Source organism: Mobula hypostoma, chromosome 1 (genome assembly GCF_963921235.1).
Source record: "Mobula hypostoma chromosome 1, sMobHyp1.1, whole genome shotgun sequence".
Classification (NCBI taxonomy): Eukaryota; Metazoa; Chordata; class Chondrichthyes; order Myliobatiformes; family Myliobatidae; genus Mobula; species Mobula hypostoma.
Genome location: NC_086097.1, coordinates 165,094,469 through 165,121,128, shown reverse-complemented (window position 1 = coordinate 165,121,128; position 26,660 = coordinate 165,094,469). Strand labels below are relative to the sequence as shown.

Genomic DNA, 26,660 nt, shown 5'->3' with positions numbered 1-26,660 from the left:
ACAAACATCCAATTGCTGTTGGAAGATGATCAGATTGGTAAAAGATGTCTAAATGCACAGGACTAGCACATTCCATGGTCAAAGACTGCAGGCTGAATTAAGGAGCAATCATTCCAACAACTGCTTGGGTAAAAGAAATTCTGAGGCTGCTCCCACCACTGCACATTGAGGAGATGTGCTTCAACAAAAAACACTGCTCAAATGTATGTAAAGGAAAATCATGCTGACATTTGCAAAAGGAAATAATACATCAGATTGAGATTATCAATAGACTGTTATATTAAAGATATACCTGTAACCTTTAACATTGAGCTGCCCATTTTTTGTATCTCCGGACTTCTTTCTGCCTTCTGAATCACTGTTGTAGCTTTAGAACTTTTCTTCACAAACTCAGCATTCGTTTTGGGCTTAATATTCTCTACCTATTTTCTCTCAATATTTAGATGCCATTTGCTGCATCATCTGTAGGTCAGATATGGACAAAACCTAGCTCAAAACCAGCCTTTATCAAAAGTGCATGGCTGTGCCACATAACCAAGCAAGATTTTCCCTCAGTTCAAAAATCAAGAAACAGAGCTACTTTAGTTAGCTCTGAGTAAACTGCAAATCCCACAACTTGGGCATTAAAAAGATGAACATTTTTCACAAAAACACATGCTACTGATCCTCCCCCACACCACTGAAGGGATGTTTGAGTTTTATTCGCCTTTGCACTCAATTACTTTAATGATGTCTTTGCAAACTCCAGATCTGGCCCACGTAGTTGGCAAGTGGGCTGGACTGCCGCACTTATTCCCTAACCTCCCCTCATCAGCATGCATCATCTCCTGCCACAATGCAGAGGTTTCCAAAATCCTTGACCTGAGCAACCTTAATCCATGGTCTTCATCTTCACTACTTCTGCAACCTACTTCAGCCTCATCACATCTCTTCTCCAGTCCACAATCTTTATTGATATCCTTGAAATTTGCAATTCATTTTGTAGGGGCTTAGCAATACAAAGTTTCCTTGTATTAGAGTTTTTCACTTGTGCAGGTTGGGGAGGGGAAAGAGGGTTGGTCATTGAAGAGTAAACTTCATTGCTGGAATTCTCAAGCTAAAAGCTGTGGAAGCACACTCATTAATTACATTTAGAAGCACAGATAGAGAGCGGAATAATAGACATACATGCCTCAGCTCTAGCAACTCTGGTTTATCCAGTCTGTGTGGAGTTTGTGACTGTGTGGGTTTCTTGCCATACTCTAGAGATAGGCTGATCGTTAGTAAATTGGTTAAGTTACTCCCTAATACAAGTACATTTTAGGAGAATCAATATGGAGTTCATAGGAATGTGAGAGGAAATGACTTTCAGGGAAATTAGCCAGGGAACAGAATTAATGAGATTGGAATTGGCTTTGAATGGGACATTCAGCCGATCATGACGTAAATGTGTGGCAGAGTGAAGTTCAGGTAAAAGATCAAATTGTGGAGCAAGATTGAAATGCAGAGTCCAGCTTCTGGCCTTCTTTTCTTGCCCTACATTTTCTCTAAACACGTCTCTTATAATTTTTAAAGTTGTCAACACTCCATCAAAAGTCTTCTTTAAATGCACTCTCACCATCACAAACCTTGCTGTATAGATTCCTGATGACTGAGTATTTTGCTTTGAAATGATACACTGTCCAACATTTGTGATTTGAAAACATAACTTAATGCAGAAATCCCCTGTTGTGGTCTTTACAGAATTTGCTTTATAGCCATCTACAGTGCAGTAAAGCAGGACTGATGTGAATTTAACCTATATGTTGCCAAAAACGTGTCTGCACCACTATTCCATCATAGCTGATTTATTATCTCTCAACCCCATTCTCCCTATAACGCAGTTATTAATCAAGAACCTGTTATCTCCACATTAAATCTACCCAATGACTTGTTTGTGTCAATGAATTCCACAGACAAACCATGCTCCGGCTAAAGAAATTCCTTTTCTTCTCTGTTTTAAAGGGACATCATTTTATTCTGAGGTTGTGCCCTCTCATCCTATCCATGCTGGTATCTTTCCTGTGTTACCATGGGCTCTCATCTTGTTTAGCAGCCACATGTGCAGCACCTTGTCAAAGGCCTTCTGAATATCCAAGTAAACAATATCTATTGACTCTCCTTTGTCTATGCTGCTTGTTATTTCCTCAAAGAATTCCAAAAGATTTGTTAGGCAAGATTTTCTCTTAAAGAAATCATACTGACTTTGGCCTATGTGCCTCCAAGTACCCAAAACCTCATTCTTAATAATGGACTCCAATAAGTTACCTCTGAAGGCAGGCTACCTAACCTATAATTTTTAGTCCTGTGCCTCCCTCCTTCTTAATTCTATGTTCCTATATTCATTTAATATTTAAAATTTAATTAAAAAGTCATTAATATGATTGAATAAGATTTTAACTGTTTTTTTCTATTTGCATTTAGAAATACAGCAAACTTACAGGCCCTTCAGGCCCAAAAAGCCTGCACCATCTAATTACACCCATGTGACCAATTAACCGTATGTCTTTGGAATGTGGGAAGAAGCCAGAGCACCTGGAGGAAATCCATGTGGTCATGGGAAGAATGTAAAAACTCCTTACAGGCAGTAGAGGGAATTGAACCCGGGTTGCTGGCACTGTATTAGTGTTTAGCTAACCACTACGCCACTGTGCCATCCCTTTTATCAGGGTACAAAAGCTCTGATACTGTCAGTCAGTCCCGCACTGAATGTTGTCAGCTAATCCAAATGAAAGCGTAATGTTAACGGCTACGTTACCATGTCACTCCATGTTTGGGAAAGGATAAAAGTACCTTTAAACTAATTGTGGAGTAATAATTTTGAGATTACAGACATTGTAGACTTCAATTGGATAGAAATAATTCTAATCCAGATGTTGCATCTATATAATGACACATCATTTTCGGAAATATCCTGAGTGCAAGTAATGCACAATCCTCATAATCAAAATCAGTTCTGGCAAATAGTCAGGAAGTTCCAGGACTGTAGGAGTGCCCCAAACTGCTGAAGTTTCTATGTACTGTTATTCACTACTATTTTCAAGGGCAATAAATGCTTTCCTTGCCAATGACTCATACAGAAATAACAAATAAAAATGACTATTCAGTGCATGAAAGCCAATTTTTTTCATTAATTGCTAAGACAACTGCAAAGTACAAATGCAAGCTGAAAACCCTAGATAAAATTGACATGGCAGGGTGTTCACTTGGTGGGCTGAATGGCCTGCTTCCATGGTGTACAATTCAGACTCAAATGACTTTAACTAAAATGTAGTTAAATAGTTTCCCCAATGACGACTTAAACACAATAGCTACACTGAACATAAATACATAATTCTAATATCATAAATATGCTCTACAGTATATCTGTCAGATTGAACCATGGGGAAGACATTGCAAAACAAGATAATATGGTGCTTAATAAACCACAACTTTGCAAAGACTGAGTGAATTCATAAATTTTATTTTTCAATCACAGATGAAATTCCTCATTGATTTAGTTAGTGGTATTGCTCTCCATCAATATATTAAAATTGAATATTTTCTTAGTTACCATTAGCTGCTTCCACAATACTAAGATATGGGAAAGGGTTACATTTGCTACATTTTTCAAAGCAAATAATAGCACTAATTGTCTGGTTATAATGGAACAACATTGCATTCTACTTTGTAAATTCAAATAAACTGAGCACTACATCACATAACAACAAATATTTCTAGTTTATTGCTAAGTAATCTAATATGGTCTCAAAGATATTATCTTCTACCCAAATATGGGTTGAGACTAAAGCAAAGCAGTTTTACTTATTATTTGTAAGGACCTTAAGTAAGTTAAATCTAAATCTCTAATCAAGTCGTGGTCCAGAATTGAAAGGGTCTAACCACTGTACCGGGTTAATTCACCTGAAAATACATCAACAACATTTGAAAAGGCTTCAATTTATTTATGCATATTCTATATTGTGCACCAATTACTTACCACAAACGAAGCTGCACCACTTCCTCCTGCACATTGTGCTGTCCTTTGTACATATCGGATCTGTCTTACCTAAAATGTGATAAAGAAAAGAATGAAAGTTTTCGGTGAATGTTGGGATCACTTGATTGAGGCTAATCTAAAACAACACTAAAAGTTAATGACAAATTACTGACATAGACAGCAGTGAACTAGCGGCATAAGAAAATAAATCCAAAAATCATTCATTTTTATTGCTCCTTTAATTTCACAAAAATATGCACATAACACATTAACAAGTGAACATTCAGATGGTTTAGTTAAGGAAGAGGCAAATAACATTCGTGGGGGGGGGAACTCCAGATGTCAGAAAACTGAAATAAAAACTAAATTCTGGACCAGAAACCTTAACTCTGATTCTCTTTCCACAGATGCTACCTAAACAATTTTCCTAACATTCTCTGTTTTTATTTGACATTGGTGGGAGTTGTACATAGGCCTCAAATAGTAGAGGTGACGCAAAGTATTAACATAAAGCAAAATATTTAAGGAGCATGTGGCAGGAGTAATAATTGCAGACATTAATCTACATGGACTGGACAATCCAAACAAGCAGAAGCAAAAATGAAGAATAAATGATTTGCAGAAGATCACTGTTGCAATTTTATTTCAGTGGCCTTTACAGAACAATAATCACAATAAAATGGAGTATAAAAATTAAAAGAGGAAATAATTAAATTTGAATTATGAAGGCAAAAAGAATGACTTGGTCATGGTAGACTCGGAAATTATATTGAAAAGCATACCAAAAAACAGCAATAGCTAACTTTTTAAGAATAATTATGTAGTTTCCAATGTATATCCAGCTAAGGCAGGTGTGGCTATTACAAGGAGTTAAAAGCAGCACACATGCTGTTTCCCTGGGCTATGAACACCCAACTTGTGGACATCCCTACACACAAGCAAGCTCCCGTACTAATCTGAAATGCAGAAGTTTGTTTGCTTTCATGAATGGTAGACCTAGTTTCCCCACTCTCAGCACTTTTAGTACATCTTAATGAGCTTTATGTGTTTTTGATGCTGTTCATTACAAGACCGGAGCAGAACTGGACCATTTAGACCATCGAGTCTGCTCCGCCATTCGCTCACGGCTGATCCTTTTCCCCTCCTCAGCCCCATTTCCTAGTCTTCTCCCCATAACCTTTGATGCCACGGCAAATCAAAAACCTATCAATCTCCACATTAAATACACCCAACGATCTGGGTTCCACAGCTGCCAGTGGTAACAAATTCCACAAATTCACCACTTTTGGCTAAAGAAATTTCTCTGTATCTCTGTTCTAATTGGATGCCCCTCTATCCTAAGACTGTTCCCTCTCGTATTAGACTCTCCCACCATTGGAAACATCCTTTCCACATCTACTTTGTCTAGGCCTTTCAACATTTGAAAGGTTTCAATGTGATCCCCCCGGCTACCCTTCTAAATTCCAGTGAGTACAGGCCCAGAACCATCAAACATTCCTCATATGATAACCCTTTCATTCCTGGAATCATCATTTTGAACATAGTGGAGGTATGGTTACAATATTGAATGATTTTTGTCTATTTTCCTACTCATGAACAAAACTGACTTTTAGACATCTGTAAAAACAAAACCCATTCCCTGGGACAGTTTGTAGCTCAAAGGAAAAAGAATACTGTGAAATTTAATGGATTTATGAAAAGGAAATCACATTTGTGCTTTTGAAGTTGCAACTAACAGTATAAACAAGGGTGAACCAGATGTGTTATACTCAGACTTTCGGAGGCTTTCAATAAGGCACATTGGTACTTGGAAATAACACACATGTATGTATGGAGAAATAGCCATGACACAACTGAGAAACAAAAAAAAGGGTTACTCCTGCTTCTATTCCTCTACATTCTCCATTGTTTTTGCTTTACCTTGTTGTAATTATGTATTGCATGATTTGTCTGGATGGCAAGCAAAACAAAAAGTTTTTCACTGTCTCTTGGTACAAATGACAATAATGGCCCAGTATTAATAAATGTTACACATGATAGCCATTGTGTGCAGATGGTGGAGGAAATTAATGTTTACAGTTATTAATAGAGTGCAAGAGTAATACCCCTTGAGAGTTGCTGGCATTGCAACTCTTCCAGGTAAGTAGTCTACTCTATCACACCTCTAATTTGTGCCTTGTAGATTGTGGAAAGACCTTGTGAGGTCAAAAGGCAAGTCATTCATTGCAGGATACCTACTTGCTCATGTATTGTAGCCATAGTATTTATGTGGCTGATCCAGTTGAGTTGTTGGTCAATCGTGACACCTAAGATATTGATGGAGGGGCACACTGAGTTCAACACGGTCACGTGCAAGGTAATTTATTTTAGGGGGAGGTCACTTATTACTTGGATAATGCAAGTTTCAGTTTCAAACATTATTTACTAAAAGTTGCACCACGGGTTAGCAAGGCCATTAAAAAGCTAACTGAGCACTACAGCTAACTACAGATTAAAGAAATCATGCTAAAACCATATTGGACCTCAATTAGATCAAACTTAGTTCTGCTTGCCATGTTATTTAAATACATATACAGACACTGGAGAGAACACATAAAAGATTAACAAGGTAGTTTACAGTAACACAAGTCTGTTACATCAGGAAAGAATTTGCAAACAGGATCTGTTTTCTCTGGAGAAAAACAGCTAGGAGTGACCTCCTAATAGAAACGTTAAAAATAAAGACTCTGGAAGAGTAAGAACGGACTTCCACTTGCGGAGAAAAGCTAAACTGGAAGCCTTTGTTATAAGGTAATCATCAAATAATTTAACTGGAATTTCAAAAGAAATAGCCTCATCTAAAGAGTAGTGAAAATATGGAACTTGCAATCACAGAGAGATGATGAGATAAACAATATAAATTAACAGGAGGCTGAAGGAGGACAAAGAGCGGAGTTACACTGACACTAATAAGAAATAATAGGAGATACATGGAGTATGAAAGCTGGTTTAACACCTTGTGAAACAAATGATCTGCTATATTTATTTATAATCTTATGTAACTAAGTTATCACGGAGGAAACAAAAGCTTTGTAATGCAATCTGTAATCTGTCAATGAGAATTATGAAATAAAACAAATAGAGTGCTCTTAATCCTGCAATGTATCGTATTTATTAACAGTACAGCTATCTAATCATCAAAAAGACTAAGTTTTATGGTTATCTACATAGCAAGACAATGTGCTCCATTCTTTCTGTGAAATTGATAGCAAATTTTGGATCATACACAAATACAGAAAAGTCAGCAACTCCCTGCTTGCCTGCACAGTATGAAGGTTTGCATTCTTTTACTCCAGAACATAGAATTTCAGATATTTACTAAGTTCTTTACTATTTAAAACTCACAAATGTTATATTTGTTGTATAAACTCCAAGTAAAATTTTAAGAACACAGTAGGCCACATCTAATACTCACAAACTTAAAACCAGACGTTCCAAGGTACATTGGAATTCCCCTAAAAGACATTCATAAAGTTTCAGATTCTACATTTATCTATGTTCCAATCTTTATGACACATTTTGCAAACTGTTAAGAGTTAATAATTACAATTTTGCTTCCTGTGAGAATTCTTTAACATGGCTTGCTATTTTGTCTGCTTGATGACATCATCTTTGCTGAACCCTTGAACAGCACCCAATCGTAATCAATGTTGGGAAATAGACTATCTACATGACTAATCACTAGATCATTATAGGAACTTTTCTTCAAGATCACAAGCTAAAGCTGACAGTTTATTGAGCCTTATGCATTAAAAAATATACAGCAAATAATAAATGACAAGACAAGATATCAGGTAAGATTGTGGCCAGGAACAAATACTCCAATGAGAGGATTTGCAATTGCATTTTCAGAACAATGTAAATTAAGAAAAGAGAACAACTTGCACAACAACCTCCTGCACTTTGAAATTACACAAAAGAAAGAACAAAAAATAGAAGCGGTACGTCTCAAAAGAAAATATAAAACCTCTAAAATTCACGCAACACAACACCAGGAAATGCCCAATGTTCCATTCTATTAATCAATACATCAAAATTAATTTACAGCAAATGTAATTGGAATGTGTTCATTGCATAGTTTTAGGTGCTTTCATTACTATGCATCTGCAAGTATAACAATATTCTCTTCATTTATAAAAGCCTAATCTAAAGGTTGGATGGGTGTTGTCTCTACTGAATCTTCTAATCTAGGCCTTCAGCAACAGCCAACTGGCTCTCAAACTGAAATTTCAAAAAGTGCATTTCTCAAAATCCATTATCAACAAAATAAAAGTCTACCGTTACCTGACGAAACTTTTGGGAATTTTAAAGTGTAACTTAAGTCCTGTCCAGCAACGACAGACATTTCTTCCACATTTGAAGATGTGTTTCAGAGTTATTTACAACCAGAAAATCTACTGCAAGAGTTCTTTGGCCACAGAAATGTTTAATCATTTTCATTTGAAGAAAATTCATCAGGTTGATAAAGTTTTCAGAATACGGGGATAAATTTGCATATTGGTGTTGTCAATCAGATCCACTCTCAAGTCATTAAATTGCCATATAGACTTTCAATTGAACAGTAAAAAAAAACATTAAATGCAACAAACCAAGAATGGTGCTAAAATTATAACCTTACAGTCTCAACTACTAACTCCAAATCAAGACAGAAACCCTTCATTTTCATTGCTAAATAACCTCTTTTGAATTTAACCTTTGATCTCCTTGGTGTACTAGCAGAATTAGTTGCTTGATTCAAACAGTACAAAATTTAAGCAACTGCCTTCCTCATCAGTTAATTTAATCAATTGTTCATTCAGCTACACTTAACATGATGTATTAGAAAGTTTTATTTTTTTAACTGCTGGCTGAAGTTTAAAAGTGAAGTAAGGAATTAAAAGTGGTACAAGGCATCAAAGTGATTTCTCTAACAGCACAATGCAACACCATTGAAAGCACATGGAAGTCCAGCACAATCTGTAGAACTATCACGGGTCTACTTAAACCTTACAGGAAATGTGAAATATAATTCCTCCCCGAACACTTGCAGTGTACAATTACAAAGTATCAAATGAGCAAACAATCATGTGAGCATTTTGTTTCAAATAAGATATGGCTTCTGCAGAAAGAAGCTGAATTTGGAGACACAATTGCTAACCTATTCTTTATTAATAAACTTCAACTGATTTACAATGATTTCAGTCCTACAGGCCGCTTCCGAAAACAATTCCCCGTTGGCAACATTTATTGAATGATATACGACAAAGAGGCCATCTGCCTCTTCGGTGCCTGTGACAGAAACAAAGTAGTCCCCAGAGTGCCTCAAAATTTCCCCATGCAAATCTTTGTCTAATTCCCTTTTAAAAATTACTACATTGCCTGATTTCAACAACCTTTCAGGCAGTGCATTCCAAAATATAATCCTAAAACTAATTCTCCTTACATTGCGTCTGGTTCTTTTGGCAATTACTGTAAATCTGTCACAACACACACTTCCTTATGTACTCCATCATTATCATTAATGACTTTGAATCCTCTCTGCTCTAAGGAGAGCAAACCTTGCTTCTCCAATCAATGTTTGTATAACCAAATTCCCTCATTCTTAGTACTGCTCTTGTAAACCTGCCCCCTTTTATACTCTATAAAATAGCTTTTAAAAAATGATCTGCCCTTGCACATTGTTGTAGCTGCATTATAAATGTTTGGCTTAATCATTTACTCTATATTAGCTCTTTAGTTTTTTTTCCCTGGTCAAATAAACGACTAAATATTTGGTTAAGTTGCATTTACTATTTCCCACTTATATTCTTCCGAAGTCAATTACAATCCTCATATGTTTATTGCACTTTTGATTCTTGTGAACAGAACTGAATTATACTGGACTCCTAGCTTGATGTTTAATTTTCTGTGTTGTTTGCACATTTTTTGCCATTTGTGCAATCTGTTCTTTTTATTTCGCACGTTGGGTGCTTGATGTTTTCTTGAACTGGTTCCATGGTGTTTCTTTGTTTCGTAGCTGCCTGCAGGAGGATGAATCTTGAAGATGTCTACTGTTTACATACTTTGATAATAAAGGACATTCGAATTTTTAAATTGTACAGTTAACCAAATACAACACATACTGCGCCTCTTCCTATAGATGCTGCCTGGCCTGCTGCGTTCACCAGCAACTTTGATGTGTGTTGCTTGAATTTCCAGCATCTGCAGAATTCCTGTTGTTAGCATTCCTGCACAAATCACTGCATAACAGTACTGTACACTTACATTCAATAACTCAATTACAAACACTTGGTCCAATTGCTGCACTTTAATTTCAAGAGATTTCATTTCACGAACAAATCTGCCAAATTTTATCAAAAGTCCTTTGATGTTGATGTGGACATTAATGGTACTAATCTTACTCTGTCTTTACCAGTTTATCAGTTAGTTAGTACGAAGTAAATTGAACCTAATTTGCCCTGAACAAACCAATACATTTTCAACCACCAATTTATTTTCTCCCAAATTAATCTCTTTGAAATATTCCCCACCTTTTATATTAATTTGTTAGATTTATCCTTTTCTCCTTTTCTGAATACTGCCACCCCACAATCCTTGTAATTCTCTGCCACCATTCTTACAAGGAAGGTTTGAAAGATTATGGCTGGAACTTCTAAAATTCACCAGATTTTCATTCCCGTGACTAGAATGCATCCCATCTGGTTAAAGATGCCCTTTCTACTCAGCATTACTAAGCTTTCAAAATAACTCAACTTCGGGTAAAAATACTATTTCCTTTTGAATTCCCCCTTTTCCCATTAAGTATGTACATTCCTATTGTTAATAATTAACTACATTTTGTTCAGCAACTTATTTTATAACCATTTTGAAGACAGGAGAACGGGTTAAGAAGGAAAATAAATCAGCCATAATCAAATGGCAGAGCAGAGTAGCTTAATTCTGCTCCTTTGTCTCATGGCTCAGGTCAACTGAGCAGATGCAATTCTTTAAACATGCTCTGAACATCTAGGTGGTAATTATGGCAAGAGTGTCACCCACGATCTGATGGAATATTCCTTTATATGACAGATTTGTAGAGAAAAGAGACCTTTCTGTGTATCTCAGCTGTGCTTTATGGACTATTCCCTTGTATACAGCGATGGTTAATTACTACATCAGAAAGGCTATCAATTCCATCAGAGACCATGAGGTACAACTAAAATCTACAGACTACCTACAGCCCATGAACAAGCATTGCAAACTCATGCAGATCAAAAGCTCAAGTATACATAATTCAGGACATTTTTCCAGAGAGGTGCGTTCCACACAAGGACCAATGAAGCAAAACTAATATATCAGAGGTTTCAGTTAGTGTTTATTTAAAGACTTTGTAGAAATTACCACAACTAAATTTATTAGTGACATTGGCTGTAATTCTGGCTGTAATATTAACTTTGACAATAAAAAAAGCCCAAGAAACAAGGTCTGCCGCAGACTACGCAAACATGTTTGAGTACTTCATGCAATACATATAATCACCATCTTTCAAAATTCAACATATGACTTGGATAAGTAAACTGAGTGTTGAATGTCATATTTCTACATGTGCTGGCAACACAAAACTGGAGTGGATTGTGATTCATGATTGTTGTTGACCATGATACCTCTATATGTTAATCCTATTTACCTGCATTAGGCCTCGATCCCTCTACTGCTTTCCCATACGGAAACTTGTCTAAATGCTTTTTTAATATTATAATATTATCACTTTCATCTCCTCTGGCAGTTCTCTCTGTATGAAAAACTTTTCCCTCTGATTTTATTCAAATTTCTCACCTTTCAAATTAAACCTGCGCCTGCTGGTTCTAAACTTCCCTGATGGGAAACTAAAGACTGACTATTCTACACCTGTCCCTCATAATTTTATAAATTTCTATAACGTCCTATGTTCCAGAGAGAATAAACCCAGTCTATACAATCTCTCCTTATAATTACAGCTCTCTAGCCCTGGCAGTCTATCTTTTTTTTTGCATGCTCTCCTTTGCTACGATGTGTGGTAATCAGAATTGTACACACACTTCATGTGGTCTAACCAATGTTTTGCACAGCTGCAACATGACCTCCCAACTCTTATGCTCAATGCCTCGGCCTACAAAGGCAAACATACCATACATGTACTTCATTACCATTTTCAGCTATATTGGACTTATCTGCAAAAGTTTTGAGTACAGATACAAGCATGTCTAACTACAATTACTATGGGGCCTTGGTGAGGCCACACCTAAAATACTGTATGCAGTATGAGTCTCCTAATCTGAGAAAGATTCTAAGTGCCATAGAGGAAGTGCAATGAAAATTTACCAAACTGGCATGGCAAGATTTTAGTACAAGTAGAAATTAGATTGACTAGGTCTGGATTCATTAGTTTAGGAAATCTCATTGAAATTCTGCCAGGGCTCGATAGGCTAGATGCTGGGAAGGTGTTCTCCTAGCCATGGAAGAGGTAAGATAGTGATCACAGTGATGAGGTAAAAAATTGAAGTGAAATGAGGAGCAAAGTCTTTAATCACAGGTTGGTAAATCTGTGGACATCTTAGACACGCAAGCTGTAGGGAGAGGTCGATCGCTGAAGATATTTATATAGATTGCTAGACACCAAAGTTATCAAGTGTATGGGGAGAAACAGGAAATATGGTATTGAGGTAGAGGATTTACCATGATTGTTTTGAACTGTAGGTCAGACAAAAAGGAGTTGAAAGGACTCTTTACTTCTGTTTTTCAAGGTTTCTATCATTTAATTTTGATCAATGTCAAATCAGTTTATATTTAATAGGGGAAAGGTTGATGGGCACAAATCCAGTACTTAGTTCGATCATGCTGCTAACCTGTTCTTAGCTATAACATAGGAAAAAAATCATTTTTGTAAAGGCAGTTTATAAAAGTAGTTTACATCACGTTCTTCAAGGTGGTCATTTTTTGGCCCCATGCTTTCACAATTTTAAACTGTACACGTCTATTCCCTCTGAAAGTTTGTCATACACTTTGCCTTTCTTTCCTTTTCCAGTTCTCTCTGATACCTCAGCTCTCATCTGTTACTGGCTATAAGCTATAGGGTAGTACAGCACAACAGGCCCTTCTGTCTGCTCCAACCATGATGCCAATTTAAATTGCACATCTGCCTGCACATGGTTATACCACCACCGCCGCCCCTTCCCCCTCGATTCCCTGTCTGTTCACGTGTCTGTCTCCTCAGTGTTGCTACTGCTATCTTATCTGTTTTCACCCTGTTCCCTGGCAGCACAATCCAAGCCATCTGCCGCTCCCTTTGTGGAAAAAAAAGCCTCATAAATCTCCTTCAAATTGCACCCTACTGATCTTAAATTTATGTTTGCTAGCGTTTGACATTTTTGCCTTGAGATGAAAAGGCTGACTGCACTCTACGTCTCTCAGGTCATCAGTTAGCACCCGACACTCCAGAGAAATCAGTAATGAGTAACAACAAAAACTTGCAAACTCCATTCCATATATAACATAGGGTTGAGAAAGCCTGCACTCAAAGCAGACTGAATAAAAATAAAATCCAACCAGAACTACAAGAACAGACTCAAGGGCTTGAACAGCTTACTGATATTCCTATGATGATGCATGTCTCAGTTTTACCATCTTTGTCTGCCAAAACAAAGTTACTTTAAGTCTCCCAGCACATTTGTTCTTAACTGTGCTTTCCTGTTTCTGAAAATCCTCATGAATTTGTTTTTATCAGCAAAACCCAACGCCTGCTCCTTTAACCCCATTCATACTAAACACCTTACATTTAAATATCATGCTGATAGATATAGTAAATTGTTCCTTCTAAGGAACTGCCTACCTGTCTTTCAAAACTACTGGCCAATCTTTTCCTCAAATAACTTAAAATCCCTCTCTCAAGGCAACTCCTGTCTCATGAGTGGAATGCTTTGTTTCTATTCTGTGATATCCCAAATGTCTGCATCTTAAATAACATGACCCTGAATACAGGAAGGAGACAGAGAGCTTAAGGGCATGGTGTCATGACAACAACCTTTCCTTCAATGTCAACAAAAGAGCTTGTCATTGACTTCAGAAAGGAGGGCAGGGCACATGCTCATGTCTACAAAACAATGTACAAGATTCACGATTGTTTCATGTCATTTCCAGTTCACAAGTGTAAAGGAGAACAAAATATTTGTTACTCCAGATCCAATGCAATATATAACAAATATACACAATAATTAAAAACAAAATAAATATAAATACACAAAATATCTTATGTAAATAGATTAATTATATGTACATAATGTAATGCCAAGTACAGAGGTGTCCGCGCATAAGGTGACTGACAGGAAATGAAAAAGTAGTGGTGGTGGAGTGGATTAATAGTTGGAGGTGTTATCAGTTTACCGCTTGGGGAAAGTAACTGTTTTTGAGCCTGCTGGTCTTACCATGGATGCTACATAGCCTGTTCCCTGATGTCAATGGGACAAACAGTCCACCAGCTAGCTTTTTTACAGCACCTTTCTACACTTATGTCTTTAGTGGCAGGTAGGCTGGTGCCACTGATGCACTGGACAGTCTTGACTGCCGCAGTGCAGTTCCCATGCCAAGCAGTGATGCAGCATGTTAGGATGACGTATACTCATATTGATGTGCATAATCCAGCTCCTTTATGGCCTCCTCAGAAAGGAGAGGCATTAGTGAGCTTCATTTGATTGTTGAGGTTGAGAGCTTCAAGTTTCTAGATTTGAACATCAACAATAGCTTACCCTGGTCCAACCATCTGGATATCACAATAAAGAAAGCTCCCCAATGCCTCTACTTCCTCAACAGCTAAAGAAATCTGACATGTCCCTTTGACTCTTACCAAATTTTATCCATCCACCAGAGAAAGCACTCTGTCTGGATGCATAATGGCTTGGTTTGGCAGCTGCGCTACACATGACTTGCAACAAACTGCATAGAGTTATGGACACAGCTAGAGTATTAAACTCTTGTTAGGTCACATCTGTAGTACTGCATACTCTTCAGGTCACTCCACTGTAGGGATAATCTTGAGGCTTTGAAAAGGGTGTAGAAGGATGCTGCCTGAATTAGTGGGCATGCATTATAACAAGAGGTTAGACAAACTTGGGCTGTTTTCTCTGGAGAGCTGGAGACTGAAGGGAGATCTGATAGCGGTTTATCAGATTAAGATAGGCATAGACAGAGTAAAAAGATAGTATCTTTTTCCCCAGGTTGAAATATCTTAAACCAGAAGGCATGCATTTAAGGTGACAGGGGGTAGTTTCAAGGGAAACATGAGGGGCAGGTTTTTTTTTAATACCTGGAATGCACTGCCTGGGGTGGTGGTAGAGGCAGACACATTAGAGACTTTTAAGAGACGCTTAGATAGGCACATGAAAGAGAGGAAAATGGAAAGATGTGGACATTGCACAGGTAGAGGGGATTCGATTATTCAGTAATTTGATACTAATTTATTCGGTTCAGCACAACACTGTGGGTCAAACGGCCTGTTCCTGTGCTGTTTAGTTATATATTCTATGTACAGTTCAGCACAAGAACCAGCTTCCCCTCTATCTACACTGTCTATACTTCTCTGTAAAGTAGCCAGCGTAATCACAACCCCACCCACCCTGGACATTCTCCCTTCATGCCTTTTTCATCAGGCAGAAGATATAAAAGCCTGAAAGCACATATCACCAGGCTCAAAGACAGCTTCTATCTCACTGTTATCAGATTCTTATCAGACCTCTTATACGATAAACTCAACTTCTTTACGATTTTGAACTGTATAGTTTACCCACGTTGTATTTTTTCAGCAGCTTTTATATTTTATTCTGCATTTCTATTGTTTTATGTTATTCTAGCTCAATGCACCTTGTAATGCTTTGATCTGTATACAAGACAAATTTTCACTGTATCTTGGTATGTGATAATATACCAATTCCAATACCACAATTATAATTGAAATTAGAATCAACCTTTCAATTTTTCATTAATGTTTGACATCATGTCCTCTTGTACACCAAGACTGGACTAATATCAAAAGAACAGGTGTTCAGCTGCTATCCCTCAAAGTGCCCTTTTCACCATTTAGTTAGACTGACCACAAATCAAAAAATGTATTGATCACGAGAGCTTCAAGTGATTCCACAACAAAATCCTTTGGGGAATAAGTTCCAAATTTCCACTGTGCTTATGAAAGGAATTTTTCTGTTTTCACCATTGCATGGCTTAGATTTTATCTGAAACTGCACACTTGAGAAAATAAACAAAGGAGTAAGTATGCACCATTTTGCCCACTGAGCCTGCTCTGCCATTCAATAAGAATATGGCTGGTCAGATCTTGGCCTCAAATCCATTTTTTTTTGTTTATTCTCTTGGGTTTATAACAGACCAAAAACTAACTCAAGTTTTAAATTCCTACAATAATTCAGCCTCCATGGTACTCCGCTTCAAAGCTCAAAATAAATTTATTATCAAAGTATACATATACATCAACATATAATACCTTAAGATTCATTTTCAGCAGGCATTTACAGGGGAAAAAATACAATCGAATTTATGAAGAACTATACAAAAATAAAGACTGACAAACAACCAATGTGAAAAAGAAGACAACCTGGGCAAATAAAAAATAACACCGAGGACATGAGTTGTAATGAATTGATATTGTTGTCCACAACAACAGGAATTCTGGAGATGCTGGAAATTCAAGCAACACACATCAAAGTTGCTGGTGAACGCAGCAGGCCAGGCAGCATCTCTAGGAAGAGGTACAGTCCACGTTTCAGGCCAAGACCCTTCATCAGGACTAACCGAAGGAAGAGTTAGTAAGAGATTTGAAAGTGGGAGGGGGAGGGGGAGACCCAAAATGATAGGAGAAGACAGGAGGGGGAGGAATGGAGCCAAGAGCTGGAAAGGTGATTGGCAAAGGGAATATGAGAGGATCATGGGACAGGAGGCCCAGGGAGAAAGACGGGGGGGGGGGACCCAGAAGATGGGCAAGGGGTATAGTCAGAGGGAGAAAAAGGAGAGTGAGAGAAAGAATGGGTGTATAAAAGTAAATAACGGATGGGTACGAGGGGGAGGTGGGGCATTAGCGTAAGTTAGAGAAGTCAATGTTTATGCCATCAGGTTGGAAACCCAGACGGAATATGAGGTGTTGTTCCTCCAACCTGTGTGTGGCTTCATCTTTACAGTAGAGGCCGTGGATAGGCATATCAGAATGGGAATAGGATGTGGAATTAAAATGTGTGGCCACTGGGAGATCCTGCTTTCTCTGTCCGCCAGAGAAACATCGACTGTACCTCTTCCTAGAGATGCTGCCTGGCCTGCTGCGTTCACCAGCAACTTTGATGTGTGTTGCTTGATATTGTTGTCCAAAGGGTTTTCATGGTCAGGCCTTTCTTCCGCACAGATACTGCTGCTGCCCAGGTTAGGACCCGGCCAGATTTAAACTCAGGACTAACCACCTTGAAATCCAGTGTTGGATGCCACTACACCACCAGTGTAGAGGACTATTAATATTCATGAATATGTGAAAAATAAAAGTACTTCTCTTAATTTAGTGAACGTTTAGTCCTAGATTCCCCTTTGAAAGGTGACATCCTATCAGCATATCTCATCAAAAGGATCACTTTTCATTTTTCCGTCAACCACTTTATCTCAGAACTCCACCTAGTGAATCTTTTCAGAACTGCCTTCAATGCAAGCATGTAACTCAATAATGAATGAGACCAAAACTCCATATGGATTGACCAGGCCAGCACATAGTACAATTGGAAAAAGACTTTGCCATTTTTCTTCTCAGTTCCTTTTACAGTAAAGACCAACGTTCCATTTACTTGCTGTACCTGCATTATTACCTTCTGTGCTGATATACAAGGTCACTCAGTTCCCTCTGAACTGCAGGTGCAATATTCAGTTTCTCTCCATTTAAACAATTTGCTCACAGCAATTAGATCTTTGCACAGTCCTGTTTCAGGCATTTGAAGAAGCTCCTGAATAGGTGTTGTGTTAGATATACACCTAATGCAGGCGAATGGGATTAGTGTAGATTGACAAAATGGAGGTCCTTTTTCTGTAATACTCATCTCTCGGACTCGTGTGAGAATGGGTCAAAGATACAAATTATAAGAGGACATAAATGTAGATGGGATACAGTTTCTTCTCTGAAAGCGATGAACCTTTGGAACTCTCTTCAAAGGGTGATGGAAGCTTTTTCCTTGAATATTTATAAAGCTGTTAAACAATTGAAAACAAAGGTCGAAAACCTTTGCAGGCACATAGGAATACAGAACTGAGTTTGAAATTAAATTGGCTATGATCTTAATAAATAACAGAACAAGCTTAACGGGCTGAGTAGTAATTCTTAGATCGTTTATGTGGCGCCATTTGCCATCCTTTTAGGACATCTCTATTTTATTTCAGTCGATTACACTATAACAGTCATTAATGAATGGGGCTGGAGCTAGCTGCAGAGGGTCGACGGGTTGGCGAGACAACTCCAAGTGGGTCGGGGAGGGGGGCAACGTCCAGATAGGTCTGCTGGGGGTGATTGAGGACTGTACCCAGGATGGGACACTGGCGCCCTCCCCACCAAGGTCGACCGCCGCCATTATCCGCACTCAGGCCTGGCCAAGGACATGGAGATCTGGGCCCAACCTCGCCACTGCTGTAACCCTTACCCCTGTTTCCTTCTCTAAACAATGCCCGCCTCGCATCGAAACATCGGAGAGCCCGGAACAAACACTCCGACCTTACCGAGTGTGAAACGGCAGAGCGGAAAAGGCCCGACAGCGACATGACGGCCGCTAACTCGAAGGATCGACGCCACTGCACAGCCTAGCGCACAGAAACTGCAATCGAACTCCGAGTGGGTTCACCCACCCCGTTCATCTGATGTGGGTGTGCTGCATTCAATGCACAGTGTATGCGCTGCATCTGATACTTACATTTTTAAAGTAAACTCTATTTATAATAAAAGTATGCGGAAGAAGAATACAACGTCTTCTCAACGCTCACTATTAGCGCAAATGCACCACAGAGCTATGTGCTTAGTCCCCTGTTCTACCCAATTTATACTTATGAATGTGTGACCAAGCATATCTCCAATGCAGTATTTTAAGTTTGCTGATGACACCATTGTTGTTGGCAGAACCAAAGGTGGTGACAAATTGGCATATAGGAGGGAGATTGAAAATCTGGTTAAGTGGTGCCATAACATCAACCTCTCAAAAGACAAGCAAAACCAAAGAGCAGATTATTGACTACAGGAGGTCCATAAACCAATCCTTTTTAGGGGAACACAGGTAGAGAGGGCCAATAGCTTCAAACTCCTTGGTATTAGCATATATGAGGATCTATCCTGTGATCGATACATAAGTATCATTACAAAGAAGGCATGGAAATGCCCCAGCTTTCTCAGAAGTTTAAGTAGATTTGGCATATCCATCACAGCTTGGCATGGAAACACAATGTCCAGGAACAGAAAAGGCTACAGAAAGTGGTGGATACAGCCCAGTCCTTCACAGGCAAAGCCATTTCCACCATTGAGTGCACTTTTTGGAGCACTGTCACAAGAAAGCAGAACCCAAATCATGGACCCCCAATATCCAAGCCATGCTACTGCCAATGGGCAGGGGTACAGAGGACTTAAGTCCCAATCCAACAGGTCCAGGAACAGTTTATTTATTGAGATACAGCACAGAATAGGCCCTTCCAGCCCTTCGAACTGCACCACCCAGAAATCCCAGATTTTACCTCAGCCTAACCACAGGACAATTTACAATGACCTGTTAAACCTACTAACCAGTACACCAATGGATGGTAGGAGGAAACCGGAGCACCTAGGAAAAAAAACCCATGCATTCCATGGAGAAAATGTACCGACTCCTTACAGACGTCAGAATTGAACTCTGAACTCTAACACTTCCAGCTATAACAGCATCACGCTAACCACTATGCTACTGTGGCACCAAGTTATTACCGTACAACCATCAGAGCCTTGAACCGGAGTGGATAACTTCAAACACTACTCTGAATTGATTGTGCAAACTATAAATGAATGTTCAAGGACTCTACAACTCATATTATTTCTGTTTTCTTTCTTATTTGCACAGACGGTCTTCGTTTGCACATTGTTGTTTGTCAGTCTTTGCTTATGTATAGTTTTTTTCATAAATTCTTCTGTATTTATTTTTTCCCTCAAGCTGATATGGTAACATATACAATATGTAGTTTGGTAATAAATATATTTTGAAAATACTTTGAAACTCTGTGACTCAGAGGGGAAGCAGGGAGGACAGGCACACTATGGTGATAGGGCAACGGACAGGAGGTTCTGTGGGCGAGCACAAGATTCCTGGATGGTATGTTGCCTCCCGGGTGCCTGGGGTCCAGGATATCATGGATTCAATGCTCAGCATTCTTAAGTGGGAGGATGAACAGCTAGAAGTTGCGGTCCATGTAGATACCAATGACATGGCTAGGGCGAGTGACGAGGTTCTGCATGGGGAGTTCAAGGAGTTAGGTGTTAAGTTAAAGGACAGGACCTCCAGGGTTGTGATCTCAGGATTGCTCCCAGTGCCACATGCTAGTGAGGCCAGAACTAGGAAGATTATACAGTTTAATACATGGTTAAGGAGTTGGTGTAGCAGGGAGGGCATAAGATTTTTGGATCATTGGGCTCTTTTCCAGGGAAGGTGGGACCTGTACAGAAGAGGTGGTTTGCACCTGAACTGTAAGGGGACAAATATCCTAGCAGGTAAGTTTGTTAATGCTGCAAGGTGGGGCTTAAACTAGAGTTGGAGGGGGGTGGGAACCAGAGCGCCAGAACAGTTAGTGGAGAGGTTGTGGAGACAGATGTTGGTAAGATCTCAGATAAGTTAGGAATCAAAAGGTTGAGCATGGTGAGTCTAGTATCCTGAGCTGCCTATATTTCAACGCAAGAAGTATCATAGGAAAGGCAGTTAATAGTGCTGAAGATGAGGTAGCTGGTTTACAAACAGAGGCAATGTGTTGTGAGGAGAGGGTGTTGAATCATTGTGAGTAGAGCTAAGGAACCGCAAGGGTAAAAAGACCTTGATGGGAGTTGTATACAGGCCCCCAAATAGTAGTAAGGATGTGGTCTACAAATTACAATGGGAGATAGGAAATACCTGCCAAAGGGCAACGTTACAATAGTCATGGGGGACTTCAATATGCAGGTAGATTGGGAGAATCAGGTTAGTCCTGGATTCCAGGAGGAGGGGTTTCTAGAGTGCCTATGAGATGGCTTTTTAGAGCAGCTCATGGTTGAGTCCACTGGAGGATCAGCTATTCTGGATTGGATAACGTGCAGTGAACTGAAATTGATTACAGACCTTATGGTAAAAGAACGCTAAGGGGCAAGTGATCATGGTATGACCAAATTCATCTGAAAATTGAGAAGAAGAAGCTAAAGTTAGATGTATCAGTATTACAGTAGAACAAAAGGAATTACAGAGGCATGAGAGGAATTGGCCAGAATTGATTGGAAGAGAACACTGGCAGGGATGACAGCAGAGCAGCAATGGCTGGAATTTCAGGAAGCAACTTGGAAAGCACAGGATATGTACATCCCAAAGAGGAAGAAGTATTCTAAAGGAAAGATGACATAACCATGGCTAACCAGAGAAGTTAAAGACAGCATAGAAACCAAAGAGAGGGCACATAATAGAGCAAAAATTAATGGGAAGTTAAAGGGTTGGGAAGCAACTACAGAAAGTCATTAAGAAGAAAATGATGGAATATGAAAGTAAGCAAGCCAATAATATTAAAGAAGATACCAAAGTTTCTTCAGACACATAAAGTAGGTGAGAGTGGATATAGGACTGCTGGAAAACAATGCTGGAAAGGTAGTAATGGGAGAAAACAAAATGGCTAGTGAGCTGAGTCAGTATTTTGCATCAGCCTTCACTGTGGAAGGCACTAGCAGTATGGTAGAAGTTCCAGGTTTCGGGGGTCATGAAGTGTGTGTAATTACCATAACTAGAGAGAAGGTTCTTGGAAAACTAAAAGGTCTGAAGGTAGATAAGTCACCTGGACCAGATGGTGTACACCCAGAGTTCTGAAAGAGGTGGCTGAAGAGATCGTGGAGGCATTAGTAATGATCTTTCAAGAATCACTAGAATAGATTCTGGAATAATTCCAGAAGACTGGAAAATTGCAAATGCCATTCCACTCTTCAGGAAGGAAGAGAAGCAGAAGAAAGGAAACTATTAATCAGTTAGTTTGATCTCAGTGGCTGGGAAGATGTTGAAGTTGATTATTATGGATGAGGCACATGATAAAATTGGCTGTAGTCAGCATGGTTTCCTCAAGGGAAAATCTTGCCTGACAAATCTGTTGGAATTCTTTGAAGAAATAAAAAGCAGGATAGACAAAGGAGAATCAGTGACGTTGTGTATTTAGATTTTAAGAAGGCCTTCGACAAGGTGCCACTCATGAGGCTGCTTAACAAGCTATGAGCCCATGGTATCATAGGAAAGATTCTAGCATGGATAAGGCAGTGGCTGAGAGGCAGGAGGGAAAGAGTGGGAATATAGCGATCCTTTTCTGACTGGCTGCCGATGACTGGTGGTGTTCTACAGGGGTCTGTGTTGGAACTGATTCTTTCTACATTTTATGTCAATGATTTGGCTGATGGAATTGACGGCTTTGTTGCAAAGTTTGCAGATAATATGAAGATAGGTGGAGTGGCAGGTAGTTTTGAGGAAGTAGGCGACAGAAGGACTTAGACAGATTAGGAGAATGGGCAAAGAAGTGGCAGATGGAATACAGTGTTGGGAAGTGTATGGTCATGCAATTTGGTAATTTGGTAGAAGGAATGAAAGGTTGTCTAAATAAGAGAAAAAAATACAAAAAACTGAGGCACTAAGGGACTTGGGAGTCCTTGTGCAGGATCCCCTAAAGGTTAATTTGCAGGTTGAGTCAAAGGTGAGGAAGGCAAATGTGATGTTAGCACTAATTTCAAGAGGACTAGAATATGAAAGTACAAATGTAATGTTGAGACTTTATAAAGCATTGATGGAGCCTCACTTGGAGTATTGTGAGCAGTCTTTGGCCCCTTATCTAAGAAAGGATATGCTAAAACTGGAGAGGGTTCAAAGGAGTTTCAAGAAAATGATTCCAGGATTGTATAACTTGTCATATGAAGAGTGTTTGATGTCTCTGGGCCTTGATTCACTAGATTTCTTTAGAATGAGGGGCGATCTCATTGAAACCCATCAAATGATGAAAGGGCTTGATAGAGTGGATGTGGAGGAGATGTTTCCTATCATAGAAAAGTCTGAGACCAGAGGACATAGCCTCAGAATAGAGTGGTGTTGCTTTAGAATAGAGATGAGAAGGAATTTCTTTAGCTAGAGGGTGGTGAATTTGTGGAATTCGCTGCCACAGGCAGCTGTGAAGGCAATGTCTTCATGTATATTTAAGGCAGGGTTTGATAGATTCTTGATTGGTCAGGCATGAAGGGATACAGGGAGAAGGGAGGGGATTAGGGCTGAGAGGAAAATTGGATCAGCCGTGATGAAGTGGCAGAGCAGAATCAATGGGCCAAATGGCCTAATTCTACTCCTATATTTATATGTTCTGCATGTGATGTGCAGTGTCATGCAATGAGTGTGTATTGCCTCTGGTGTGCAATGTCATGTATTTTTTTACTTTAAAAGTGGTCTCTATTTATAATTGAATTTACAAAACAAGAATGCAATGCAAAGCTTTTTACATTCTTAACAAGTGGAATTAGAATTGGTTTATAATTGCCACAAGTAGTGAATTACAGTAAAACACTTGTCTGGTATACTGTTCATACAGATCAAATCATGAGATAGTACAAGGTAACACAATAAGAGTGCAGGTTAATGTGCAGCATCTACAAAGAAAATGCAGTGCAGATAAACAATAATTTGCAATATCATAAAGTAGATTGTGATGTTAAGAGTAATGAGGAAGTAGACATTCTTAGGATCATTTGGTCAATACATTCAGTGTTGCTAGTTCTGTATGTAGTAGTGTTGACACTTATTTTTGAATAGAGTGCTAGGATGCATTCTGGAGTTATGGAATATAGCAACAGCAGCCAGTCTTCACACCCGAACATGGATTGTAGATTGGATTTAAAATGCAGCTCTGAGTGATGATCTTCCTGGAGCTGCATCTTGGGGCTGATTGCAAACAAAGGAACATTCCATTTGACCTCAGGTGCCTGCATATGCATGAATGTGGACCATAGTCAGTGGGAATTAACATTCATTTTGGGTGTCTGGAGTACGGGTGTGATGATGGAGGTGTTTGAAAATTGTATGTCAATCAAAAGAAGCATTATAGTTACATTGTAACTATAGAATTGTCCTGCTGTTATCTTTAATCTTTAGCATATTAAAATATCATGTAATATTGGGTCAAACAGGTCTCTTCTTCCAAGACTATTTCAAATATGATCCCTGTTGCGCATTTTGCTGAATAAAGACTTGAATATCAACTAGCTTCAGTGCCTCTCTAGTGACTTCTTTCACAGTCACAAACTTGGCTCTCATTTGGCCCTCTGGGGTAATGCACCCTCTGTTCTTTGAGGGGTTCCCTTGCAAACTCAACCCTAAATGTCCAGTAGGAACCTGGATTGTGGTGCTCCTCACAGAGTCATTATATTGGTTGCATCTATCTTTAGCGCATCACTCACCTCTCACTGCAGCAGTCTGGAGTGGGCCAATGTGCAACTTTTTCCTTTAAACATCTGATGTGCAGTGTTATGCAAATAAATACATCCATGGTGTTTCTGAGATTAAAAAAAAGAAAATTTTATAAACACATAACAAGTCAGGCTCAGCTGTGGAAATAGAAAGTGACGAACTTCTATCAGAATTAGGTAAAGTTAAAAAAAACATGTTTTAAATGACAGTTGGTGATAGGGATAGGACAAAGTCTAGGAGAAACACAAATAGTGTTGGTGTCAGCTGAGGAAGCTTGTCAAGTGCATTTTAGATGTCTGGAGGAGATGGAACTAGAATGTACCTTCTCTGCAGCTTAAAACATGCTTATTCTCTAACCTCTGATGAAGAGTTATCAAGTTCCACTGAAGTTGCTGAATATTTTTTAAAAAAATCAGGTTTCTGGTTTGTTCTTGTTTTTTATGTGCTGTGGCTGATTTATATAAATGCATATGTGCAATATCTTGTGCTCAAATTTCAGATAAATATTTTTGTGCTGTGTCTCCTGCACATGCCCCATAAACATTGTACTTATGACAGTGGATCAGCCAAAGAAACAGGAAGTGAAGCGGCCCATATGACACACAGCAAGATGTATTGTGCAAGAAAAACAGTCAATATGCTCAGAAAGCAATATCTATTTAAAGAGTAGAGGAAACAGAAATGAAAGTTAGTAATCCGGATAAAAACTTTTTTTTTCAAAAAGTGCAGTGAGTGGAGGACGTTCATGTGCAAATTATATTGGTCTATCTACAGGCATGTGCTTACAAGTTTTGATTGACAGGCAACTACAATTGTCTTCCAATTTGTCACCAAATGCAGGCACTATGTTGAATGAAATAAGTATTAATTATAAAATAAAAGCATTTGAGATGTTAGTGACAATGAAAGTCAATAAATCTAAATAATTTGATAACCTATATCCCAGCGTTTTGAAAGGAGTGGCTTTAGCTTTGGTTATTGTCTTTTAAACTCTACAGTTTCTGTAATTTTTCCTGCACTTGCTGGGTGGCAATCATAATCCCCCTCCCTCGACACCCCTCTTTTCTCTTCTCTTCACCTTCCTATCACGTCCCCAGTGCCCTCACCCTTCCCGTTCTCCCATGATCCCACTCTCCCCTCCTATCAGATTCCTTCTTCTTAAGCCCTTTATCTTTTCCACTTATCCCTCCCCAGCTTCGCACTTCATTCCTCCTCCCCCCCCCCATCCACCTGGCTTCACCTACAACCTTCCAGTTTGTGCTCCTTCCCCTCATCCCACCTTCTTATTCTGGCTTCTTCCCCTTTAATTTCCAGTCCTGATGAAGGCCCTCAGCCCCAAATGTCAACTGTCCACTCCTTTCCATAGATGCTGACTGAACTGCTGAGCTCCGCTAGCATCCTCTGTGTGTGCTGCTCTGGATTTCCAGCATCTGCAGAATCTCTTGTGACTAGAATAAATCTATCTTGTTATGGTATTATTGTCTGCCAGCACTCTACTTTCTCTGTAAATGTAACACCTTAATTTGCATCCTGTTATTGTTTTCCCTTGTACACTGATGTGTTGAAATGGTCTGTGTGGATGGCAAGCAGGACAATGTTTTTCACTGTACCCCTGCGCATATGACAATAAAAAATCAATTCATTAATTCAGCTAAATACCCAGACTTTGGCATTTGTAAACAATTCCTCAATGTCAACACAGATTTAAAAGTATTCAAAAACTATTTGACAAATATTACTATAGGAACCAGACTATTTCACTACTGTCAAGTCTGGTTGTTCTGTCCTCTGAGCAACAAGAGTACTGTAGTTTGAAGATGTTTCTCAGGATTTGAGGATATGAACTAAAGTAGAATTACATGTATTTCTGCGAGATGAGTGCAACATTGACAAGGAAATTAGTTTGCATAAATTTGACATTCAGGATGTGTGTAAAA

The 26,660-nt window shown here is 38.9% G+C and overlaps 1 protein-coding gene across 2 annotated transcripts in view; it reads right to left on the bottom strand.

Moving 5' to 3' along the window:
• ndufv2 (NADH:ubiquinone oxidoreductase core subunit V2) overlaps positions 1-18,920 on the bottom strand; it is a 68,245-nt gene extending 49,325 nt beyond the window's left edge. Inside the window, exons 1-2 of one of the 2 annotated variants that reach the window (XM_063059088.1) lie at positions 18,776-18,920; positions 3,998-4,066 (exon numbers count right to left, since the gene is read on the bottom strand). In XM_063059088.1, coding sequence (XP_062915158.1) covers positions 3,998-4,066; positions 18,776-18,817 — 111 coding nt within the window. In that variant the 5' untranslated portion in view covers positions 18,818-18,920. The remainder of the gene's footprint in view (positions 1-3,997; positions 4,067-18,775) is intronic. The other variant, XM_063059080.1, reaches the window with a different exon arrangement.
• Between the last annotated feature and the right edge of the window lie 7,740 nt (positions 18,921-26,660).